The following is a 23,921-nucleotide window of genomic DNA, read 5'->3' as shown; positions in this document are numbered from 1 at the left end:
GTATGTAATCACTTACAAGTGAATATGACCCATTAAGTAAATGAAAACCAAGCTACAATTGGTAGGCCCAGAGAGACAAGATGCACTTATATGTACTTATGTTATCCTGTTTTAAATTTACTTTGTATACTGTTTTAAAAATCATAGGCATTTCTGCCAGTAGTGGCATGCACCTTTATCCTAGCACTCTGGAGGCAGAGTCAGGCAAGTCTCTGTAGGTGTGAGAATAGCCTGGTCTACATAGTGAGTTCCAGAACAATTAGAACTATACAGTGAAAGTCTGTCTTGAAAAAAGTCATAGAATAAATATTCTTATGGATTTGTTTATGATATTAAGTCTGTTCATTTCCTTTTCAGAACAAATAATGATGCATGTCAAATAAGCCTCCTTTGATTCCCAGAACTGAGCCTGGCTATTTGCTGGTTTGTTCTGCATTAGTCTATACTTCTGACTGCGATACAGAAGTCAGACCACACTTTATATGATGTGCTTGTGGCTCACATTCACTTTCTGACTGGTAACAACCCTTTACTTGAGTGGATATTGCCTACTGCAATCTGTCTTTTATAAACATGGCTAGTCTTTCAACATGTGTGCTTGAGAATAAACACAAAACAACTTTCACAACTCTTGTTTACTCACACACTGTAATGAATACAAAAGAAAAACTGAAAAATGCTCTAGACTTTAGACTACACTGGGGAAATTAAGAATATCCAATAACCATACCACCCTTAGAATAAATAGAAATGTTTAACTTTCTAGAAACACTCATTTTTATCAGATTGATTTAACTTGTTTGTTTGTTTCAAGACAGAGTTTCTCTGTATTGTTTTGGAGGCTGTCCTGGAACTCGCTGTGTAGACCATGCTGGCCTCAAACTCACAGAGATCCTCCTGCCTCTGCCTCCCTAGTGCTGGGATTAAAGGTGTGCGCCACCAATGCCTGGCTTGATTTAACTTTTTAAAGACATCTTTTTTTCTACTTTTGCAGTCCTAAATTAAATGTATTAGACTCTTAAAAACATTGTTAATATAAAAATTATAGTTTCTTGATCTTTTGAACCCTAAGCATGATACATCCTCTATCATGTAGCTATTTTCTTAATAGCTATGTTCCTTCCTGGAGAGAAGACAGATGATAATCATACTCATGAGCTCACAAAGCTTATTGTCTTCACAATGCACTACCTGAGAACATCATCAGTAAACAGAGAGAGGAAAACAGACTCCTCAGTGAAGCTAACTGCAAGCTGGACAGGGAGCTTCATTGAGGGAGCTTAGACACTGACCACCCACATGTCTGGGGCTTTTCAGTGAACAGTAGAGAGCATAACTCCTATAAACCGTATACAGACAGTAAGAAAGTATAACAAAAGGTAAGTTATTAATTGTATATTTCATGAATGAACTATGTTTCTGTCTAAATAAAGATAGAATGTTTGGTAGACTTTATAAAGTGTATGTTAAACTATGAGAATAGTGACATAACTCTTCAGAAAGTCTTAACCATCTACATCACTTTTGTCATTCTAGAAAGACAATCACTAATCAAGAATAAAAGAATGAAATTTGCTTTGTACTTCAGGATGCTTACACCAAATTATTCTGAGGTTTCTGTAGAGAGATGTGTACTTTTAAAACTTGGACTTCAAGCCTTATAGAGTAAGCTCTTTAATATAGGCACCTTGTCTGGGACCATATTCTCATACATCTCTCTCTTGGGAAACTGTGGGGAATAACTCTCAGGAAGTTTTATCTTTCTTCACTATCATTTTCTTTGTCATGTATTACTGAATGAAAAATGCAATGTCTGAAAATGAATTGTGAATCATTAGTTGTATGGTCATCCAGTAGTCAGGCTACCATTTCCTAAATTAGATGGCATATTGATAAAAGTGGTGACTGAAAGAGGAACAGAGGTCGGGATCTACTTGGTTGTGGAAGTTCAAGGCACAAAGGTATAAACTATACCAATAGGCCTTAATCCTATGTGCTGTTTCTTTAATAGAAGTTAACTGTTGTCTTTTTAGACATCAACATCCATTCTATGGAACAGGGAGGTAATATAGATATGATTATAACACTGTGTTCTACGGCCAAAATGTATGTAATTTTACAAAAATAGTCATAGACACAATCCACATATCATAGGCAAAAAGGTGATACTTGCAACTGTATTCACAAACAAAAATATTAGTATTGAAATGTCTCAAAATCATGGGAGGGTACAGAAAAAGGGCTGGAGGAATATGCCTAATACATGCTCTGATAATCATGAAAGGAAAACCTTATATCAGTAAATTACAGATTTCAATCATAAATTTCAAGCCAAAAGGGTAGAAAAGGAAACGATATTAAATAATTTCTAGGGTTTTAGCAATTATATCATGCCCTGAACTGTCTTCCCATCCCCTTGAATGAATATTCAAACTCATTCAAATAAGGACATATAAAATACAGACATACACCAGAAAACAAAGAAATGAACTATAAATAAAGGATATAGCTCCAAGAATTTTATTGACTAGTAAAACTGTGTGACTGCAGTCATGGAGAGAACTCAGTTGTTAACAGCTCTTCATGCTCTTACAGAAGATGTAAGTTTCTTTACCATCACATACATGGCAGCTACTGATTACCTGTAACTATTCTGACACCCTATTCTGTCTGGAAATCTGATACACTCTTCATTTCTCAACCAACCTCTAAATCTACATGGTAAGCAAATACTCAGGGACATTCCATCACATACATATAAATAAATGTACAAAAATTTTAAATGAAAGAAAAAGCATTAAGAAATTTTATCCTCAAGTAAGGTTTTAAAAAAACCAGACCAGGGTCTTAATCTTCTGTACACAGTGGACTTGGAATCATCTTAGAAACACATTGAATCTGAGGCTGTTTCATATCCTCATAGATAACAGAGTGTTTTATTGCAAGGTGGAAAGAGAAAAGTGGTATTATACTATAAATTCCATCAGTTCTAATGGAGGGTGATATTAAAGATAATTAATAGAATATAGGTAATATAAAATAAAGAAAAAATCATGCTGGGAGGGATGGAGCTAAAGGAAGCACCATGGGTTGAATCAGCTTGTGAGTTTCTTCCAGGTTCTCTTCACAGCAAGTTTGACATCTTTGTTCCGGAGACTGTAAATGAGAGGATTCAGCATGGGGACCACAAGAGTGTAAAACACTGAGAAAATTTTTCCCTGTCCCACAGTCTTAGTAGATGAAGGCTTGACATAAGCAAGCAGCCCAGATCCATAGAAGAGACTAACAGTTATGATGTGAGACCCACAAGTGCCCAAGGCTTTGGACCAACCCTTACCTGGCGACATATGAATGATATTGAAAAGAATCATAGCATATGATACTAAGATAATGAAGCTAGATAAAATGATAATTGTTCCAACCACAGCAGAACTCACACACTCATTGACATACGTACTACTGCAGGAGAGCTGTAGGAGAGGGAAGATGTCACACATATAATGGTTGATGATGTTAGAGTCACAAAAATTGAGCCTGATTATAAACCCTGTGTGGATCATGGCCCCAGCAAAACCCATCAAGTAAGAACCAAACATCAGCAGACAGCAGAAATTAGGGGACATGACAGTTGTGTACTGGAGGGGCTGACAGATGGCCACATAGCGATCATAGGCCATAGCTGTCAGCACATAACTCTCTGAGTTCACAAAAAATAAGAAGAAAAACAGCTGACTCATGCATCCTCTGAAGGAGATGGTGTTCTTCTCCAAAACAAAACTCATGAGCATTTTGGGAGTAAAGACAAGTGAATAACAGAAGTCAATGAAGGACAGATTGAAGATAAAAAAGTACATTGGAGTGTGAAGGTTTGAGTTTAGGCAAATGAGATTCATTAAGCTCAAGTTTCCCATCACAGTGGCTGTGTAGTTCACCAAGAACAGAACAAATAAGGGCAGCTGGAGCTCAGGTTGGTCTGTCAGTCCCATAAGAATGAACTCGGATACTGAAGAGTCATTTCCCATGGTTACTTTCATCACTTGTAGCATCTGCAAGAATAAGTGTAGAAAGCAGTATTAACCTGTACCGTCATTCACTCCAAGGGCAGAGTTGATTTCATTGGTTTCCATGCTTGAGAGATAGAACAAGGAGCCCTGCAGAATCCCCATTTCCTTTTCCCCCTACCTGTATTGTGTTTATCTCCCCAGAAAGAGTCTTTTAGCAGTACAGCCTGTCCTACACCAATAGTTTACTAAGGTTTAATGATGACAAGAACAGTACATCTTCAGAATCTAGGACTTACATAGCTGTTGCTTAGAAGGTGAAATGTCAAGATAAAGATTACTCAGTGCTCACCTCAGTTTACCTGGGTCCTTCCATGACCTTGGAGTTCATGACGACTTTCTCCACATTGTACTCAGAGGGTCAAAGTTGCTATTAATGAAGTAAGTAGTTGCAGTCAGCGCAGACCTGTCTGACTTGCTTAAAAAGGTTCCAAGGAGAATGACATGATCACTACTTGAGAACTTCACAAAAGTTCTTACCTTACACAAAAAGAAAATAGCTTTCCTATATATGTCTCTGATGTCTCATGGACAATGTTTCTCAGAAAATTTATTAGCACAGAAAATAATTCTCTTCTTAATGACATTCCCCATGTTTGATTAATCCCTTGTGAGTATAATTTATTTAGTTTATGTCCTAGAATTAATACCAGTCCTTTAGAGATTAAATGTTCTACTCAATTTATAAATTTCCAGTAGTACTTCCAGAAGAAGTAATTAGTCCCCAGGGCAGAACTGTGAGTGGTCCCCATTGTCATTTTCTTCATTAAGTTTTGCACAGCTCACTGCTCCTCAGTTTCCCTTCAGAAAAGAGTAGCCCCCCCCCCAGGGATATCAACTATATGGCTTAACTAGATGCAATAAAAATAGGCATAAACCCTCATATCAGTGTTGGATAAGGAACCCAAAAGAAGAGTCCTAAGAGCAGACACAAGAGTTCGAGACATGCCCTACTCTGAAGCATGAATTAACAGAGTTATAAAGAAACAATTTATTAAAAGGTGCAATTAAAAGGACAAGATCACAGATACAGGGTAATGCTGAAGCCATCACTGGTCCTGTGCTGACTCTCTCCTCCCTTGGGTCTCTGATCATGCCAAGTCAAGTTAGAGCAAAAGAGAGAGTGTGCTTTCCTTTCAGTCTCATAAGTTCCTCTGCAGCATCCCAGGCCATGCCTTAAAGCTGGTACCCAAAGCTACTGGTGGAATGGATTCCCACAAAACTTCCCCCTTTGTATAATGAGAGGATTCTAAACCTAATACAAAACTATATACAATAAGAACAAATACCAAGTATTATCCAGGAGAAAGAAAGAGTTATACGTACACAAAAATAGAACTACAGCCAACAAAATTAACATCGAGCAAAAAACATACCAAATGTCCAAGCCATAGGTAATTGGCAAATAGCAAATATTATTACACCAACTGTCCATATTCTGAAGAATCTAAGTGTTGCACATAAAATGCCTCAGCTAAAATATGAGAGGATAGTGACTGTGACTCTTAATTCTTCAACCCCAAAAAGACATGAGAAGAAATTAATATTACCTGAGCAAGTCAAAAGTACAAGAAAGCAACTTCCAAAAAGTGCAAAAAATGACAGAAAAATGTCTACATAGACAATCATCTATTGTTTCTCTGCAACACTGGAGCAACCTACTTTGGTTACAGCCCTAGAATATCTGACAGACCACTTTCACAATCAGGAAAATTCAAAAGACTGTCCTACCCTGTCTTGGCAAGTTACAACAGTCACTTTTGAATCCTACTTGTCCAGATTGGACAGTGTGTTTACTGTAAGCAGATGAGGCTAGGGCCATTTTGCCAAGAAGAAAGCAACCTCCATATGGGGTGCCTTTGATGCCCAACATTCTCTTGAGAACAGCTCAGTACTGCCAGGAACAGTCATGTCTCACGTCAACAGAATTCTAAATTATTAAACTCCTTTTTCTATAAATCTTAGAAGTGTTTGAAGATTAACTATTTATGTGGAGTACATCTCTGTGCATCTAGAGAACCTAACTAACTATAAGTATAACAAACACAGGTGGCTATGTCCTGTAATTCTCAATAGCCTATAAAGATTACAGACAAGAACTTCACACAAAAATGAACAATCTTAAAACAGATGTGCATCCTGAGGACCACGACCTAGAAATTATAACAGATATATAGAAGTATCTTGACCAGAGGTAGAAATATATAGTACAATGTGACAAAAATATCCTTAAATTTTATCAATATTCAAAGCACCTTAATCAGATATAGAAGCATACATACATATAGTATAACAAAAATAATTTCATATTTGGATACAAAAATATTGTAAACAGAAATAGGAACACACAGTATGACAAATAAAATTTTGAATTTACATCAATATACAAATTATCTTAGACAGGAATACTAAAATAATTTTACATATGTATCAATATACAAGAATCTATATCAATGTAAATTGTATATAATTAATAATTGCTTAAATAGTTTACAAGTAAGTACACTAGTCTACCCCATTATCCTGTCCTATCTTTCTTCCTTTTTTCTATACCAAACAAGATTCCTGAGTTTGCTATTACTTTATCCCCAACCTTATAATAACTTATAACCAACCCTGAGGAAAACCAAAAACTATCCATCTCAACTGTTGGAATAGGGTGTGGCGTTTTCACAGAATTATTTCCAGCTGTCCAGGGCATGACAGTGTCTCTATGGGGTCCTATAAAAAAACAAAAATAAAAATAAAAAATAAAACAATGGTTAATTCTCAAGAGGACCAGCTGTAACAAGTAGAGGTAAGGCTTATCTGAAGTTGTGGCTAGTGTGTTGTAAGAAGGTGGACCATCTCAGCTAGCCAAGTTGGAATTACCTTGAGCACTTTTAGTACCAAGCCAATACTTCACTGGGCATCATTATGAACCAGGGGCTAGAAGGCATCATTATGAACCAGGTAGAAGCATTGTTGTGGGTCCTCATCTTCTTACTGGAGACTTCAGAGATTGCTGTTAGGAAGATTCATTGTTCACTGTGAAAAACGTAAATATTATAAATATCAAAATGGAAAGTTTAAGTTTAAAATTTTGATAGATATGCACCCAAGGAAAGGTATCATAGAGATGAAGATAAGTACTGGAAGAAGTAGAATTTTGTGGAAATAAGAGAGTGTTGACAACGATAGTCCCCAGATTTTCGGTTTTCTTCTGCTCCACACCAGGTGGCTCTTCTGGTATGAGACAGAAGCTCTGAATTTTTTCTTTTAACAGCATGCTTGGATTTAGAGAAGGAGAGAGCCACACTCCAACACCAAAGATAATTTTGATTTTTAGTTGATTCAGGACTACAACCATTCGAAGAAGTAATGAGATAAAGATGTTTAGGTAGTGAGATTTTACTCTGCAAAGAATATTGGTACCATAGGTGAGATTTCCCTTAGCTTGGTAATTTTTTCTAGATAGCTTTCCCTTCTTCTTTAGATACCTAGATATCCAAGGTCTTTTCACTTCTTTACTGTAAAGGCAAAAACAGAACCCTGTCCCTAGCCCTGTGAGTTTTTCTTACAACTTGTAAGATTGTCGCACTAGTAGATGAGCTGTGTTTTCTCATTATCAAGCGGCTTCTCCTGTTCTAATCGAATCTTAATTAATTTAAATGGCATTCATAGCCTTTCTTCTCTTGTGGAAAAATAAGTCAAGCCCCTTTCCCAATGTAACACATATGTACTCACTCATATATGGATATTAGGCATGGAGCAAAGGATTACCAGCTTACAATACACACCTCCAGAGGAGCTAGAAAACGAGGACCCTAAGAGAGACATGCATAATCCCCCTTAGAAGGGGAAAGTGACAAGACTTCCTAAGCAAATTGGGAACATGCTAGGAGATAGGGAAGGGGAGAAGAGAAGTGGGGGAGGACAAAAGCATTACTTTAAAAGTGCAATTAGATCTCTCAATAACAACTTGTCCTATAGAATAGTTCCGTATACCTGTAATATGCTTTGTATTATTCAAAAACTCAGTTTACTAGAGGCATATGCTGTAACATTGTTAGTTTTAATGTGTACAAGTATACCCATGAGGGCCATAACTTCTAATAGGCGTGTAATAACAAAATAAATCTTTTCAGAACTCAAAGCAGTTGCCATTGAAATCCTGAAAGCATGTCTATTGTGTGGTGCACATATTTTAATTTTTCAAATTCTGCTAAATAAAGTACACCGATTTGCCAAATTAAATCTTTGCATACCTTTTGGGCTACTTCCTACAGGCAGTGGAGTTCAGTTACAGAAAAAAACTAGCAGAACATTTTCATTTTTACAAATTCCCTGTATTGTTGCCAAGTGATCGACCAAAAAAAATCCTTTTTAAAAACATTTGCTATTGACATGATTTTTTCATGAAATTCTGAGGCATCCAGCACACTTCCTATTTAATAACTGATCAATTTCATCATTGCCTTGTACTAGAGGACCTGGCAGACCCATATGGGATCTGATGTGATATACATGTATACATATATATGATGATTCTTATTCCTGAATATCTCTTATAATTTTATAATAGTGAAGACAATTCTGTTCATCAGCAGATTCAATATGTAAAAAAAACTCTTTTCTGTGAACTGAGATCCAGTAACTATATTGAGAGGTTATGTAAAATCCATTAGTACCATGAGAATGGCATGCGATTCTGAATTTTACACAGAGTCATAAACGCTTTGAACTACTTTGCTTAAATTTCCTGATTTATATCTTGCCTTTCCTGATGTATGTACATCAGTATAGAACATAGGGACTCAAGAAACTGGTGTTTTCCAAACGATGCACATAAGGACCCAAATGATTCTTTTTATGAATTTAATTCTCTCAATTTTGGGACAATTGTCACTAATCTGTCCCAAAAAGTTACTGCAAGCTCTTTACCAATATTATATTTCCATAAAGAGGAAATACCCTCATTAGTTAAAGGTACTATAATTTCTCCTAGGGCTATTCTTGTCAAGTAATGAAATCTTAGTTTTCCTTTTAAAATCAAATCAGAAATCTTTTTCCATGTGAGTCTTTAATTTCTTACCCTGTTTTATGGTATAAATAACCACTCCAATATGCTATCTTTCCTATGCATCAAAGGGGATTCCCTCAAGGGCAATATAACCAGCTTTGGATCCACATGATCCATATGTACATCCATATTTTCTTTGTCATCAAAGTCAATTCTCTTTCAGCTTCAACTTGTAATTCTTTTGGACTATTTAAGTCCTTATCCACTTCTAGGTTCTTGGCCAAATTATTCAGTTCATGTCTTTCTACTCCAATAGTTGACCTTAAATAGGAAATGTCTCCAGCAATACTTGAAATCATTAAGAGTCTACAATTAATCTCTCTTGATCTGTACCTTATGTGGTCTAATATTTTGTAGACCTATTTTACATCTCAAGTAATTAATATAATCTCATTTCTGTATTTTTTCAGCTAGGCAAATCTTTCTTTACTTCTTTAAACATTTTTCCCTAAAGTGTCTACCTTTGACTCTGCCAATAAGATATAACTCATATAACGGTAAGTTATAGATTGTGGAAACTATACATGATTTCCAATGATTTTTGCACAAAATATTGGCGCAGGGTTAGGTGAGGCTATTTTATGTTTCTTGTGGGAGAACCTTCCATTGATAACTCTTGACTGACTGATAATTATTTTTCATAAGCACCATGAAGGCACATTTTTCCCTATCTTTTTCTTGTAAAGGTATAGTGAAGAAATAGTATTTTAAGTCAATAACAGTAATAGGCTACTATTTACATAACAGAGAAAAAAAGCATTCCAAGTTGGCTTAATTTGTAACTCTCAGGTCTGGCAGCATTCTCCATTTTACAGATTTCTTTTTAGTAATAAATACAGGAGAATTAAAAGGGCTGGTAGATTCTTGAATATGTACAGAATTTTGCTATTCCCTAATCAGTTGCTCCAAAGTCTGTTGCTTCTCTGATGTCATAGGCCTTTGCCAAACCCAGACAGTGTTTCACTATCCGAATTACACCTGACTTCTCAATGGAAACGATGAAAGCCAGAAGATCCTGGTCAGATGTCCTACAAACGCTAAGGGAACAAGGATGCCAGCCCAGACTACTATATCCAGCAAAGCTCTCAATTACCATAGATGGAGAAAACAAAATATTCCATGACAAAGCCAGATTTAAACAATACGTATCCATGAATTCAGCTCTACAGAAAATGCTAGAAGGAAAACCTAGAGCCAAGGAAGATAACTACATTCACAAAGACACAGGCAATATATAAACATACTTTACAAAACACCAAAAGAAAAAGGGAGGAGAAACTACACAAAATAACTTCACTAACAATAAATCAAGCGCAAACAAGGATCACCAATCAATGGTCATTAATATCCCTCAATGTCAACGGCCTCAACTTGCCTATAAAAAGACACAGACTAGCAGAATGGATACGAAGACAGAACCCTTCCTTCTGCTGCATACAAGAAACACATCTCAACACCAAAGACAGACGATATCTCAGAGTAAAGGGCTGGGAAAAGATCTTCCAATCAAACGGCCCCAAGAAACAAGCGGGCATAGCAATCCTAATATCTAACAAATTAGACTTCAAATTAAAATCAATCAAAAGAGATGAAGAAGGGCACTTCATATTCATCAAAGGAAAAATACATCAAGACGAAGTCTCGATTTTAAACATCTACGCCCCAAATACAAAGGCACCTACATTCGTGAAAGAAACATTACTAAAGCTCAAAATGCACATAAAATCTCACACACTAATAGTAGGAGACTTCAACACTCCGCTCTCACCGCTAGACAGGACCTCCAGACAGAAACTTAACAAAGAAACAAAACAATTAATAGAAGTTATGACCCAACTGGGTTTAACAGACATCTATAGAACACTCCACCCAAATACAAAGGGATATACCTTCTTCTCGGCACCACATGGAACCTTCTCTAAAATTGACCACATAATAGGAAACATAACAAATCTCCACAGATACAAAAAAAATTGGAATAACCCCCTGCATCTTATCAGACCACCATGTATTAACATTAGAATTCAACAATAACACAAATCGCAGAAACCCTACAAACTCATGGAGATTGAACAATGCACAATTGCACCATCCCTGGGTAAAGGAACAAATAAAAAAAGAAATTAAAGACTTCCTCGATTTCAATGAGAATGAAGACACAACATACACAAACTTATGGGACACTTTGAAAGCAGTGCTGAGAGGAAAGTTTATAGCACTAAGTGCCCACATGAAAAAACTGGAGAACAGTCATACTAGAGAATTAATAGCACAGCTGAATGTTCTAGAACAAAAGAAGCAAACTCCCCAGGAGGAGCAGACGCCAGGAAATAATCAAATTGAGGGCTGAAATCAATCAAGTAGAAACCAGGAAAACACTGAGAAGAATCACTGAAACAAAGAGTTGGTTCTTTGAGAAAATCAACAAAATAGACAAACCTCTGTCCAAACTAACCAAAAGACAGAGAGAGAACATTCTAATTAACAAAATCAGGGATGAAAAAGGGGACATAACAACGGACTCTGCGGAAATCAAGAGAATCATCAGGGCATACTTTGAAAATCTGTACTCCACAAAATTTGAAAATTTAAAGGAAATGGACAATTTCCTGGATAGATATCACTTGCCAAAACTAAATCAAGAACAGATAAATAATCTAAACAGACCTATAACCCCTAATGAAATAGAAGCAGTCATCAAAAGTCTCCCAAACAAAAAAAGCCCAGGCCCAGATGGCTTCAGTGCAGAATTCTACCAGAAATTCAAAGAAGAGCTCATTCCAATACTCCTCAAAGTATTCCACACAATAGAAGCAGGAGGCTCACTGCCAAACTCTTTCTACGAGGCTACAATTACCTTGATACCCAAGCCACACAAAGACACAACTAAGAAAGAGAACTATAGACCAATTTCCCTCATGAACATTGATGCAAAAATACTCAATAAAATACTTGCAAACCGGATTCAAGAACACATCAGAAAAATCATCCACCATGATAAAGTAGGCTTCATTCCAGGAATGCAGGGATGGTTCAACATTAGAAAATCTATCAATGTAATCCACCATATTAACAATCTGCGAAAGAAAAACCACATGATCATCTCACTAGCTGCTGAAAAAGCCTTTGACAAAATCCAGCACCCCTTCATGATAAAGGTCCTAGAGAGATCAGGGATAACAGGAACGTACCTGAATATAATAAAAGCAATATACAGTAAACCAACAGCTAACATCAAACTAAATGGAGAGAAACTCAAAGCAATTCCTCTAAAATCAGGAACAAGACAAGGCTGTCCACTCTCTCCATATCTCTTCAATATTGTACTTGAAGTTCTAGCTACAGCAATAAGACAACAAAAGGAGATAAAGGGGATACAAATAGGAAAAGAAGAAGTCAAACTTTCACTATTTGCAGATGATATGATAGTTTACATAAGTGACCCAAAAAACTCCGCAAGGTTACTCCTAGAGCTGATAAACACCTTCAGCAATGTGGCAGGATACAAGGTAAACTCAAAAAATCAGTGGCCCTATTATATACAGATGATAAAGTGACTGAGAAAGAAATCAGAGAAACATCCCTTTTACAATAGCCAAAAACAGCATCAAATATCTGGGGATAATGTTAACCAAGGAAGTGAAAGACCTGTATATCAAGAACTTTGTGACTTTGAAGAAAGAAATCAAAGAAGATACCAGAAAATGGAAAGATCTCCCATGCTCTTGGATTGGTAGGATCAACATAATAAAAATGGCAATCTTGCCAAAAGCAGTCTATAGATTCAATGCAATCCCTATCAAAATTCCATCACAATTCTTCAAGGACCTGGAAAGAACATTAATCAACTTTATATGGAAAAACAAAAGGCCCAGGATAGCCAAAACAACACTATACAATAAAGGAACTTCAGGAGGCATCACCATACCTGACTTCAAGCTCTATTATAGAGCTATAGTCCTGAAAACAGCTTGGTATTGGCACAAAAATAGGCAGGTAGACCAATGGAACCGAATCAAAAGCCCTAATTTTAACCCACACACTTATGAACACCTGATTTTTGACAAAGAAGCTAAAACTGTACAGTGGAAAAAAGAAAGCATCTTCAACAAATGGTGCTGGCATAACTGGGTACTGGTATGCAGAAGACTGCAGATAGATCCATGTTTATCGCCTTGTACAAAACTTAAGTCCAAATGGATCAAAGATCTCAACATACATCCAGCCACACTGAAACTTTTAGAAGAGAAAGTGGGAGATACTCTTCAACGAGTTGGTACAGGAGACCACTTCCTAAACATAACACCAGTGGCACAGGCACTGAGATCGACAATTAACAAATGGGACCTTCTGAAACTAAAAAGCTCCTGTAAGGCAAAGGACACAGTCAAAAAGACAAAAAGGCAGGCCACAGAATGGGAAAAGATATTCACTAACCCTACATCTGACAGAGGGCTAATCTCCAAAATTTACAAAGAACTCAAGAAACAAGTCTCCAAAACACCAAAGGATCCACTTGAAAGGTGGGGTACAGAGCTAAATAGAGAATTCTCAGTAGAGGAGGCTAAAATGGCCAAGAGACACTTAAGAAAGTGCTCAACATCCTTAGCCATCAGGGAAATGCAAATCAAAACAACTCTGAGATACCATCTTACTCCTGTCAGAATGGCTAGAATCAAAAACACCGAAGACAATTTATGCTGGAGAGGATGTGGAGAGAGAGGAACACTCCTCCACTGCTGGTGGGAATGCCGACTCATACAGCCTCTTTGGAAATCAGTATGGAGATTCCTCAGGAAAATGGGAATTAATCTACCACTAGACCCAGCAATTCCACTCTTAGGCATTTATCCAAATGAGGCAGGTTCATACAACAAGGGCATCTGCTCCACTATGTTCATAGCAGCAGTGTTTGTAATAGCCAGAACCTGGAAGCAACCTAGATGTCCCTCAACTGAAGAGTGGATAGAGAAAATGTGGTACATTTACACAATGGAGTATTACTCAACAGAAAAAAACAATGGAATCTTGAAATTCGCAGGGAAATGGATAGCACTGGAAGAAACCATCCTGAGTGAGGTAACCCAGTCGCAAAAAGACAAACATGGTATGTACTCACTCATATATGGATTTTAGATATGGATCAGGATAGTGCCAGTCTGTACTTCCACAGATAGAGAGTCTGGGAAACAGGAAAGAACCTAAAAGATATGCATATATGCATAGTACCCAAGAGAAGAGGATGGAGACAAGATCCTCTGAATGGATAGGGAACACGGCGAGGGGGGGGGGTGGAGTGGGACCTGGGAAGAATAGAAGGGATAAAGAGGAAGGGAGTTGGTCATGGGGGAACAGGAAGTTGAGGGGGTGGGGGTAGAATAGGGGGAAGAGGGAATCATAGGATCGAATACAGATCAGGCACCAGAGTGGCCTCGAGTGATCTAAAGGTATAACATCAATTGGCAAGCTAAGCAATAGTGGAGGGACCACCTCGAATGCCCATTCCTGATAATGAACTTGATGTCTATAACCATCCGGGAGCCTTCATCCTGTGACTGATGGAAGCAGAGGCAAACACACAACTAATCACTGAACTGAACCCAAGGAACCCAGTGACAGAGAGAGAGGAGCGATGAGCAAATTGGCAAAGAATGGGCTGGCAAAACCAGCAGAGACAGCTGATCTGAACAGGGGAGTGCTCTTGGACCCCAGACCGACAGTGGGGAGGCCAGCATGGGACTGATCTGGACCCCCCAAATGTGAGTGTCAGTGAGAAGGCCTGGGCAACCTATGGGGCCCTGAGCTGTGGATCAGTGTCTATCCCTGGTATACAAACTGTCTTCATGTGCCTATAGCACAAAGAGAGATGCTCTCTCAGCCTGGACTCTTAGGGGAGTGCCTTGACCCTACCAAGAGTAAAATGACAGACTCTATATATCCCCTATGTGGAAGGATTTGGCAATAGGGTGGGAGGGAGGGGGGAAGGGGAGTGCGGGAAGAGGGGAGGGAGAGGGAACTGGGATTGACATGTAAAACAAGCTATTTAAAATTAAAATAAAAAATGATAAAAAAATCATATGGAAATAAATCTCAGTCAGAAGAATATGAAAACAGAGACTACTCCTTCCAGTGAGAGACAGCTCTAAGATTCTAGACAACTACTGACTTTTTTTGAACTATCAAGATACTGCTCTATGACATGTATTGATTTTATATTAACTCCCACAAGAAGAATATTTTACAGAACTTTTCAGCTCCTGAACGTGTACATAAAGTATATACCTCTAAAGTCTTGAAAATCACTTTGCCAGAGACGCAGGAAGATGACAGTGGATATTGGCACTCTCGGGAACCTCAGCGGCTCTCCTAGGAGCCTGAGCAATCCATGGAGGCCTCAAGGGCAGAGCACACATTAACTCCAGCACAACTTTTAAAAAGCGGGTCTTATGGGAAGATCCTTTTTAAAAGTGGTGCAGAACTGCAAGGAGAGCAGAGAAAATTGACGAGACCTGGTTGCCTAGCTATCTGGCCTGCATTGTTGCTTCTGTCACTGTCAAATAAGGAACATGTTGTTAATGAGTAGGGCTAACCCTGGCTCAAGCCAGTGGGTTGTGCCTGCAACAGAGAGTCATAAATACTGAACTATTGCTGAGACTTGTCTTGGATATCATGCTGCCCAGCATATCTTAGGGCAGGATCAGCAAGAGCTCCAGTCCGTTGCACATCTCTCTGCCCTCAATGCCCTTTCCCTGTGATGAGATTGATAACTACCTTACATGCCATCATAGAACCGTCTTCCAGTGGCTGATGGAAGCGGAAGCAAAGATTCACAGCTAAGCATTGAGCTGAACTCCTGGAGTCCAGTTGGAGAGAGGAAGGAGTGATGAGCAAAGGGGTGAAGACTGTGCTGGGAGAGTCCACAGAAGCAGCTGACCTCAGCTTGTGGGAGCTCATGGACTCCAAACTGACATCTAGGGAATCTACATAAGACCAAACTAGGTCCCTTGAATGTGGGTGTCAGTTGGGGGGGCTTGGGCAGTCTATGGGGCTTCTGGCAGTGGAACCAGTATTTATCCCTAGTGCATGAGCTGGTTTATGGAGCCCATTCCCTATGGAGAGATACACTCTCAGCCTAGATACACAGAGAAGGACCTCAGTCCTGTCCCAGATGATGTGATAAACTTTATTGATTCCTCCATGGGAGGCCTCATCCTTTCTGAGGAGTGAACGGGGGGTGGGATGGGGAAAGGATCGGAGAGTGGGAGCATAGGAGGGAGAGCAAATTGGGATTGGTATGTAAAATAAGATGGTTTTTAATTTAAATTTTAAAAAGAGGAGGAGGAGGAAGATGAGGAAGAAGAAGAAGAAGAAGAAGAAGAAGAAGAAGAAGAAGAAGAAGAAGAAGAAGAAGAAGAAGAAGAAGAAGAAACCTTGGGCAAGACTGATGACTCACTGTAATAACTATTTGCATGCAAATATGTTTGGACAAATATATATATATATATATACATATATATATATATAGGTAGAGAGAGTGAGAATGTGCGTGCGTGTGTGTGTGCGCGCGTGCGCATGTGTGTGTACTGCAGGACACACCCCAGTTTGCAATGCCACGTTGATGAATAAATGTGTGATGGAGAGATGGGAAAGCTGACAAACAGCACAGCAATGCCAGTCAGGTAGAGCTGGAACTAGAGCAGCTGCAGCAATGGCAGATACGGTAGCACAGCTATGCTGGACAAAGGAACACGCCATTGACAAGAAGAACCGCAGGGAGGTGTGCATGAAAGCTCTGTCCCTGAATGCACTGCCCAGTTGTTCAGCCACCCTGGCTCAGGGCAACAAGATGTCCAAAATGAATACTGCTTCATTTTCTGGATTAAGCATCATCAAAAGACCTCTGTGGTCAATGCTGCATCCAGAGGCCATGATGGTGTCTGTGGTCTGTGTCGCCTGCCCCTGAGACCATATGGATGTTCCTGGTTGATGGTACTATCAGAGGATATGTGGATGTGCATGGCCTGGGCTTCTGCCTGAGGCCATGTTGATGTCTACAGTTCATGTTGCCACTCAAGTCCATGCTTATGGCCCTGTTTATGGTTCATGCTGCAACCAGAGGCCATGTTAAGGTTTTTGGTCTGAGCTGCCACCAGACTGTGGATGTGCGTGGCCCATGCTGCTGCTGGCTGTTATGGGCAAAGAAGCTTCTTATGAAATGGTATGGATGACTGCAGACTCATAAATAAGAATGACAACTATTGAAGGCTTCCATGACAACCCCCACCCCATTAAAAAAATAGTCCAGATAGGAAGAAATTGAAGAGAGTCCTTAAAAATTGTGATAAAGATGCTGAAATATAGCTCTTTACAGTTGATGGCTTCTGGTGTGGAGGGGTGGATGCAATTATCTTTAAGGGGGCTGGCCACTAAAGTTTAATCATGCTCCTGGGAGTACATGGGCAACACACATTTTTCTTTTTGGGGGTAGCGTACAAGAATGGGATGGTGGACCTTGTAGGAATGGGAATTAAGTGTGATAATGGTACATTGTATGAAATTCCCAAATAATCAATAAAAAATATAAGGGGAAAAAGGAAAATCAATTTGTCAAAATTGCATCTCTGAGACAAGTGAAAATTTAAAATAACAAAATGCACTCAAAGGTGCCACCTCAAAAAGGGAAGCCCATAGGGACCCTTTAACCTTACACAAAGCTTTGCTATTATACATCTTATGGGATTACAAATTTGGGGAATTTTTACATCCAGTCCTATCATTGTGAATGACATTTATGTCATCTCGTAGTTCTTCTACCTGTCTAACCTGATGGAAAATGAGTTTCAGTTACAATGACAAAATAAGTTTCTTTGGAAATTCTGAAATTTTAGTTTCTTTTTTATTACAGGGAAAAATAAACACGTGAAAACATTTAAACGAAACAAATAGAGATCTGTTCCTAATCCAGTTTGGTAAAAGATCACCTACCGCTGGACATCGGTGGCACAGGCCTTCAATTCCAGCACTCTCTGGGGAAGACTATTTAACCTCTTTCCAGCATTCTTTAGTTGCCTATACATGTCTGCTGTGGGTGGAGCCCTATGAAATTCTCCCCTTCTGTCTTAGCATGCCTACCTGTACTACACTTCTTCAGGTCTTGTTTAAGAAGCCTTACTGTTTCTGAATCATCAATTAAGTTCCCTGTAATTATTTTATGAGACACAGCCTCACAACAGCTTTCCAGGTCACTCCCCCTCCTTGGTGCACATATAACATCCCCAACTTACCTTGAACATTAGGTTCTGATTTTGTGTTGCATACATAACTATAGTACTACACACCTCACAATCATTTGTTCTCTGTAATTTGACTGTAGAGGTTTTCTGAAATCATATTCATACAAGGAACACTGGTTGGACTGAGCTAGTGATGGGGAAACCTGAAGGTTTGGAGGGAGGAAAAACGGGGCAAATATGTAATTATATTTTACTTCTCAATAAATTAAATTTTAAAAGAAAAAAAACTTCATAGTGGTAGCACACTGAGATTTTACAAGACTGGTTTTCCTTTTTGCCTACTAAATTCCTATTAATAATGTACAAACTGGGACTTTAATAGCCCTGGTGCTAAAAGCAGAGTAATCGCTCCATGGGAAGGATTTAACCCAACTTGGTACTTCTTATGCCTGTTTCTTGGCTTTTGTTTCCTCTGTTCCATGAAATTATACACTGCTACAGGAATCTAAGAACTTTTCTTTCCCCGACTCTGACAATACTATAAATAATCCTATTTTATTTTTCTAATTTATATTCTTAATTTCTTTTTAACTACAAGGAAGTTCAAGAAAGAATCTACAGATGTAAATGCCTGATAACAGTTTTGGCTGAGTCAGCCAGATTGAAAACTCAGGGTAAACCAATCCTAATAGCTGGAATACAGCACAGGTGTCAGATTTTCCCTCTCCGATGACACCAGTATAGATTGTCTATAAATACATACTAGCTAAGGAAAAGCCTTTTGGTCTTGATCTATATTCATATATTGGTGTCCTATTCAGTCTTCATCAAAGAGGCTGCTCCTCTTGCTGGAGAATGGAACAAATACAGAGACCGACAGTCAGGTATTATGCAGAGAGAGAGAGAGACAGAAATCAGACACAGGGCTGTAAAGACGTCTCCATCAAATCCCTCCCCTCAGAGCTAAGGGAACACCATAGAAGAAGAGGTAGAAAGTGGGTGGGAAACAGAGGGGACAGAGAGCACAAGGAGAACAAGGCCTTCTAAATCAACTGAGCAAAACTCATATGAACTCAAAGAGACTAAAGCAGAATCACAAGGGACAACATAGACCCAGATCTTCTGTATAGCTTTCACTTCAGTACTTTTATGGGACCGCCAAAAAGTGTAAATGAGTGGGTCTCTGATTCTTGTGCCTTATTTTAAGGCTCCTTTTTTTTTTACATTGGTTTGCCTTATCAACTTCAATGTGATGGCTTTTTATCATATTTTATTTTATTATATTTTTTGTTTTCTTATTTTCTTTTCTAATAAGATACAGAAAAGGAGAGAATTTTGATGGTAGGGGAGGTAGAACGGGGCTGGAAGGAGTAGATGGAGGGAAATCACTATTCAGATTACATTGTGTGAGAAAATAACCTATGTTTAATAAAAGTGGGGGTAAGAAAATCCATTAAAAGACATTTTTCTTATGAAATAATATTGATACATTCACCAGTGCAATTGAAACTCAAAAAATGAACAAAAGACTCAAAACCATATAAGCAACACAATTTTACCAAACAGATTTTAAAGAATACCCAAGATTATGCTAAACTAATAAGAATCACAGCAATATTTACCGCTAGTCACTGATGAAGGTGGCCTTTGATTGGAAAGAATGTGAGCAAAGAACACGAGAGAACTTTCTGGAAGATGGGAAATTTTATACCTTATTGCTGTAGATAATCATATACACATATACTATACAAAAATAAAAAGCCAAATAATTTTAATATATTACTTGTGTACATTTTTATAAAGTAAAATTTTAATACATTAAACATTTATTAATAATTGTCTACAAAATTAGCACAGTTTGACATTTTAAGCAATATGATTTTTAATTAACCTATAAAAACTTTTTATGGACAACTAGAGGGCATTTCAATAGCATAAATTTGATCTCTGATATTACATTTAAAATACCCATTCATCCAAATTATTACCCATTCAGATGCATAAGACTGGTATATAACACACATGCCTAGAAAAAATATTCTGACTTACAGTGTCTTCCCTTCTAAAACTTGGAGGAAATCATCTGACATCGATGCAACAGATAAAGAAAAATCAGTTACAAATAGGAATGTCTATATCGTTCCATCCCATCTTTGTGCCTCTCCAGTTCTGCAAACATTGCATGGTGTTTATATTTCTACCATCAGTCATCAACTTCTGTTCTTCAAAATATTCAGTGTAATATTAATAGTTTTAGTTTAAAAGCAGGTCAATGCTTATTTCAAATTAACTGAAACCTAATTCATAATTTGCTTGAACTAATATATAAAGAACTAAGAAAAAGAAAGTTTAATTAATAACTAGGAAAAATCAATTAAGTGAATCATAGCTATATTTAAAAGAGACAAGAACAAAGAGAGCTATCATCAATACATTTCATGTTTAAGAAGAAAATGAATTTTAAATTAACAACAGATGATTAAAATGTAGAATATTTCATATTGATCTTATAGACATAATGAATATAATGCCTGAAATAAAAAAATACCCTAAGTTTAAAAGGACCAACACCCATTCTAATAATAAGATAGTAAAAAAAATTTCAATTGAGGAATTTTATACAAATCTCATAGCTACTATTGCTGCTTGTAGTTGCCCAAGTCATCCAACATATCTGAAATTGAAGGTGGTAACACTCAGTAAGAACAGAAGCTAGTTTTCCCATGACATCCAAGGCGATATATAAATGAGACCCGAGAACACAACAAGACTTTAGGGAAAATTAGAGAAATGTAAATAAAAAATACACACCGAGAAACATGTGTCAGTGATTGGAATGCAAGTATATTATTAAGATTTGTTGTTTCTATGCTTGTCAGAGCTGCTGACCTGTAGTTTGTCAGGTCTTTACCTGGTTTTACCATAAAATAGATACTGGTTTCAGAAAGGAAGTTTAAAAATACTCTTTCACTTTTTATTTGCTTTAATAATTTAAGACATATCAATTCTTTCTAGTTGAGTATAATTGGGTACATCAACCACATTTAAGTGAAATTTCCATGGCCAGAAGTAGATAACCAACACAAAACAAACTTTCTGGTATTTTTGTAGATTTTTTTGTTTCATTGCTACCTTAGTAGTTTTATTTAGTTTTATTTATAAGTTTTATTTAGTTTTACTTATAAGTTTTATTTAACTTGCTGGTCTTTTGTATATTATGCTTTTCAATTTTGTGTTTTTGTGGGGTTTGTCCTCTCTTCCTGGTCCTCCAGGAAGAGTCATGATATTTCAGATGTTGTATTTTCTCTGACTGTTAAATAAGATGTTGCTTTACATGTTAATACCACCTAAGATACCTAGCTCAATGTAAGTAAGCTTTTATTTAAAAATTGATCTAATATGCACTTAACATTTGCTAACAGAGTATTATGAAACATACATTCCCATTCCAAGTATGTAAATAAGATATAATGATTCATATATTGGATAAGAAGTATATGTAGAGTATGTTCATATTTTTAACAAATACATATATAGTGCCTCTAAATACTGACTAAATGTCAAATTAGTTTACCTTTTAAAATTAACTTCTATCTGTTATACTAGTTTTTAAATTATAATAATTTTAACAATTTATCTATGCAGGCTAACTAAAATGTTAAATCAATTAATTTTCCCTGGTTGATTGTCAGGGCCCATAAAAATGGCTTCACTTCAACTTGGCTCAAGGTCACAGTTCAAAACTCTCCTTACTCTTCCAAGGTTAAAGTCATAAGAACTAAAGGTCTAAGGTGTGGCTATTGTAGGATGTTTGGTCTTGATCATAGATGTCTTATCTAAATAAAAAGACACTTGCTCTGAGGTGTGGTTACTCTTAACCTTCAAGGTCAGATAATGAGAAATTTAGTCTAAGGTGTGGCTACTAAATGTTTAGAGATTTAAGGAAGAATGTCTGATTCTTCCTTGTATCTTGATAAAGAAGTGTTTTGCCATGTTCCCCATTTTGTTTGGAGTATTCAGCAATGTTGAAGAATAAACTCGAGGCATTCTGTATTCACTGGATTGCCCTCCTGACTCTATTGTGTGTTTCTCTCTCCTCCTTAGCATCTTTACCCTCAATTTGTCAATCCCACACTCCCCTTCTCAGGTATGAACCAGGCAATTTGGCTGGATCAGACTGAAGACTCACACAAATGGGTTACAGCAGTTGATATAGTTATACCTGTAAAACCAGCCTATTTGACATGACAACGCTCAGCCCAGACTATTTGTTCATATTTTCTCCACCTGTCTGTCCTCTGACTATAATGTCACACTCAGACTAGAGAGCACATTCTATTCCTGTGACTCATCTTATATATTTGCTAAGTTCCAAGGTTTCCTGGGAATTGAATTTCATACAACTTAAACTGATAATTTAACAATCATTCTACGACTTTACTAAAATATGTCTTATGATCAAAATTTAAACCAAAGCATTTTAATAACTTGACCTAATCTGGTACTATAACAAATGAAAACAAAACAAGTACATCCCAGGCATTCATTCTTTGCCTGGAAAATTATACTGCATTTAAATGTAAAAACATTATAATGAATATATGTGCTTCAATATCTAGTACCAATAATTGTAATGAAGTTGATTAAATTTCTTAACTTACTCTTTTTTGTATAGCTAGATTACTAATCTACTATTTCAGAAATTTTCAAACACAATGGCCTTTATGTAGATATGAGGATTACAGTTTGAAAAATTATTGTCTCTGACTACTGTATCTCAACTAATGGGTACATGCCCTGAATTCATGTAAAATTGAGACAAAAAAGAACAACAATAAAATAACAATGTACCTTCCATACTAGAAACACATAAGAAAATTTTGTAGAGCATAATTTCTATTATGAACAAATAATTTTGCTTTTCAGAAAATACATGATATTTAATAGGCTTCTTAAAGACATTTTATTAGATAGATATTGACATGCTTCACAAAAAGGCTAGATCTAAACACTCAGCTTCACCATCCTTGAAAGGATGATCATTAATCTGAAGAAACAAGATGATTCGTCCTTTGTAGCTAGTTCTGCTCACCCCAATTCAAAGTCATGTTTTTCTTGAGTATTTGTTTTTTTCCTATCTATGTATTACAGTCTTGTGGACAACCTCTCCACAATAGGCAACTTGGGTAGACCATCATTCTAATACTCCCTTCTTTGGACCCATAATGAAACAACTACCCAAAGGTTCTTTGTCTCTATAACACTCTATTTCTATTAATTCTTCTTTGCACAAATAAATATTATTCGATTTAAAAATAACTACCTGATTACCTTGTGTTAGAAACAATACATAGATGAACTTAAGGATTGGAGATAAAATGGTGAGGTGTCAGCTTCCTAGGTTTGATTCCTAGGACAGCACAATCCAATGGATTTATTTTAAAAGAAGAGATAAGAAGAGATATAAAAGAAAAAATAAAAATACTATTACCACTATGTATAGAAATATGCCAAACAAACATATTCATTTGGCACAGGCAGTAAAGATCAGATTTGAAAATCTTG

The 23,921-nt window shown here is 37.2% G+C and overlaps 1 protein-coding gene across 1 annotated transcript; it reads right to left on the bottom strand.

Annotated features, from left to right (window-relative positions):
• Positions 1 to 3,047: 3,047 nt before the first annotated feature.
• Positions 3,048 to 4,052, bottom strand: LOC101829964 (olfactory receptor 143-like). Its single transcript, XM_005069347.4, has one exon. It carries the CDS (start codon positions 4,044 to 4,046, stop codon positions 3,096 to 3,098), a length of 951 nt encoding a protein of 316 aa, XP_005069404.2. The 5' UTR covers positions 4,047 to 4,052; the 3' UTR covers positions 3,048 to 3,095.
• Between the last annotated feature and the right edge of the window lie 19,869 nt (positions 4,053 to 23,921).

This window comes from Mesocricetus auratus, unplaced genomic scaffold (assembly GCF_017639785.1).
Source record: "Mesocricetus auratus isolate SY011 unplaced genomic scaffold, BCM_Maur_2.0 Super-Scaffold_100022, whole genome shotgun sequence".
Classification (NCBI taxonomy): domain Eukaryota; kingdom Metazoa; phylum Chordata; class Mammalia; order Rodentia; family Cricetidae; genus Mesocricetus; species Mesocricetus auratus.
Note: the sequence above shows the minus strand (reverse complement) of the source record. Positions and strands in the feature narration are given on the sequence as shown.

What these genes read in the sequence shown, in the direction of transcription:
- LOC101829964 (XM_005069347.4), bottom strand. Translation starts at nt 4,046, where the DNA reads ATGCTACAAGTGATGAAAGTAACCATGGGAAATGACTCTTCAGTATCC.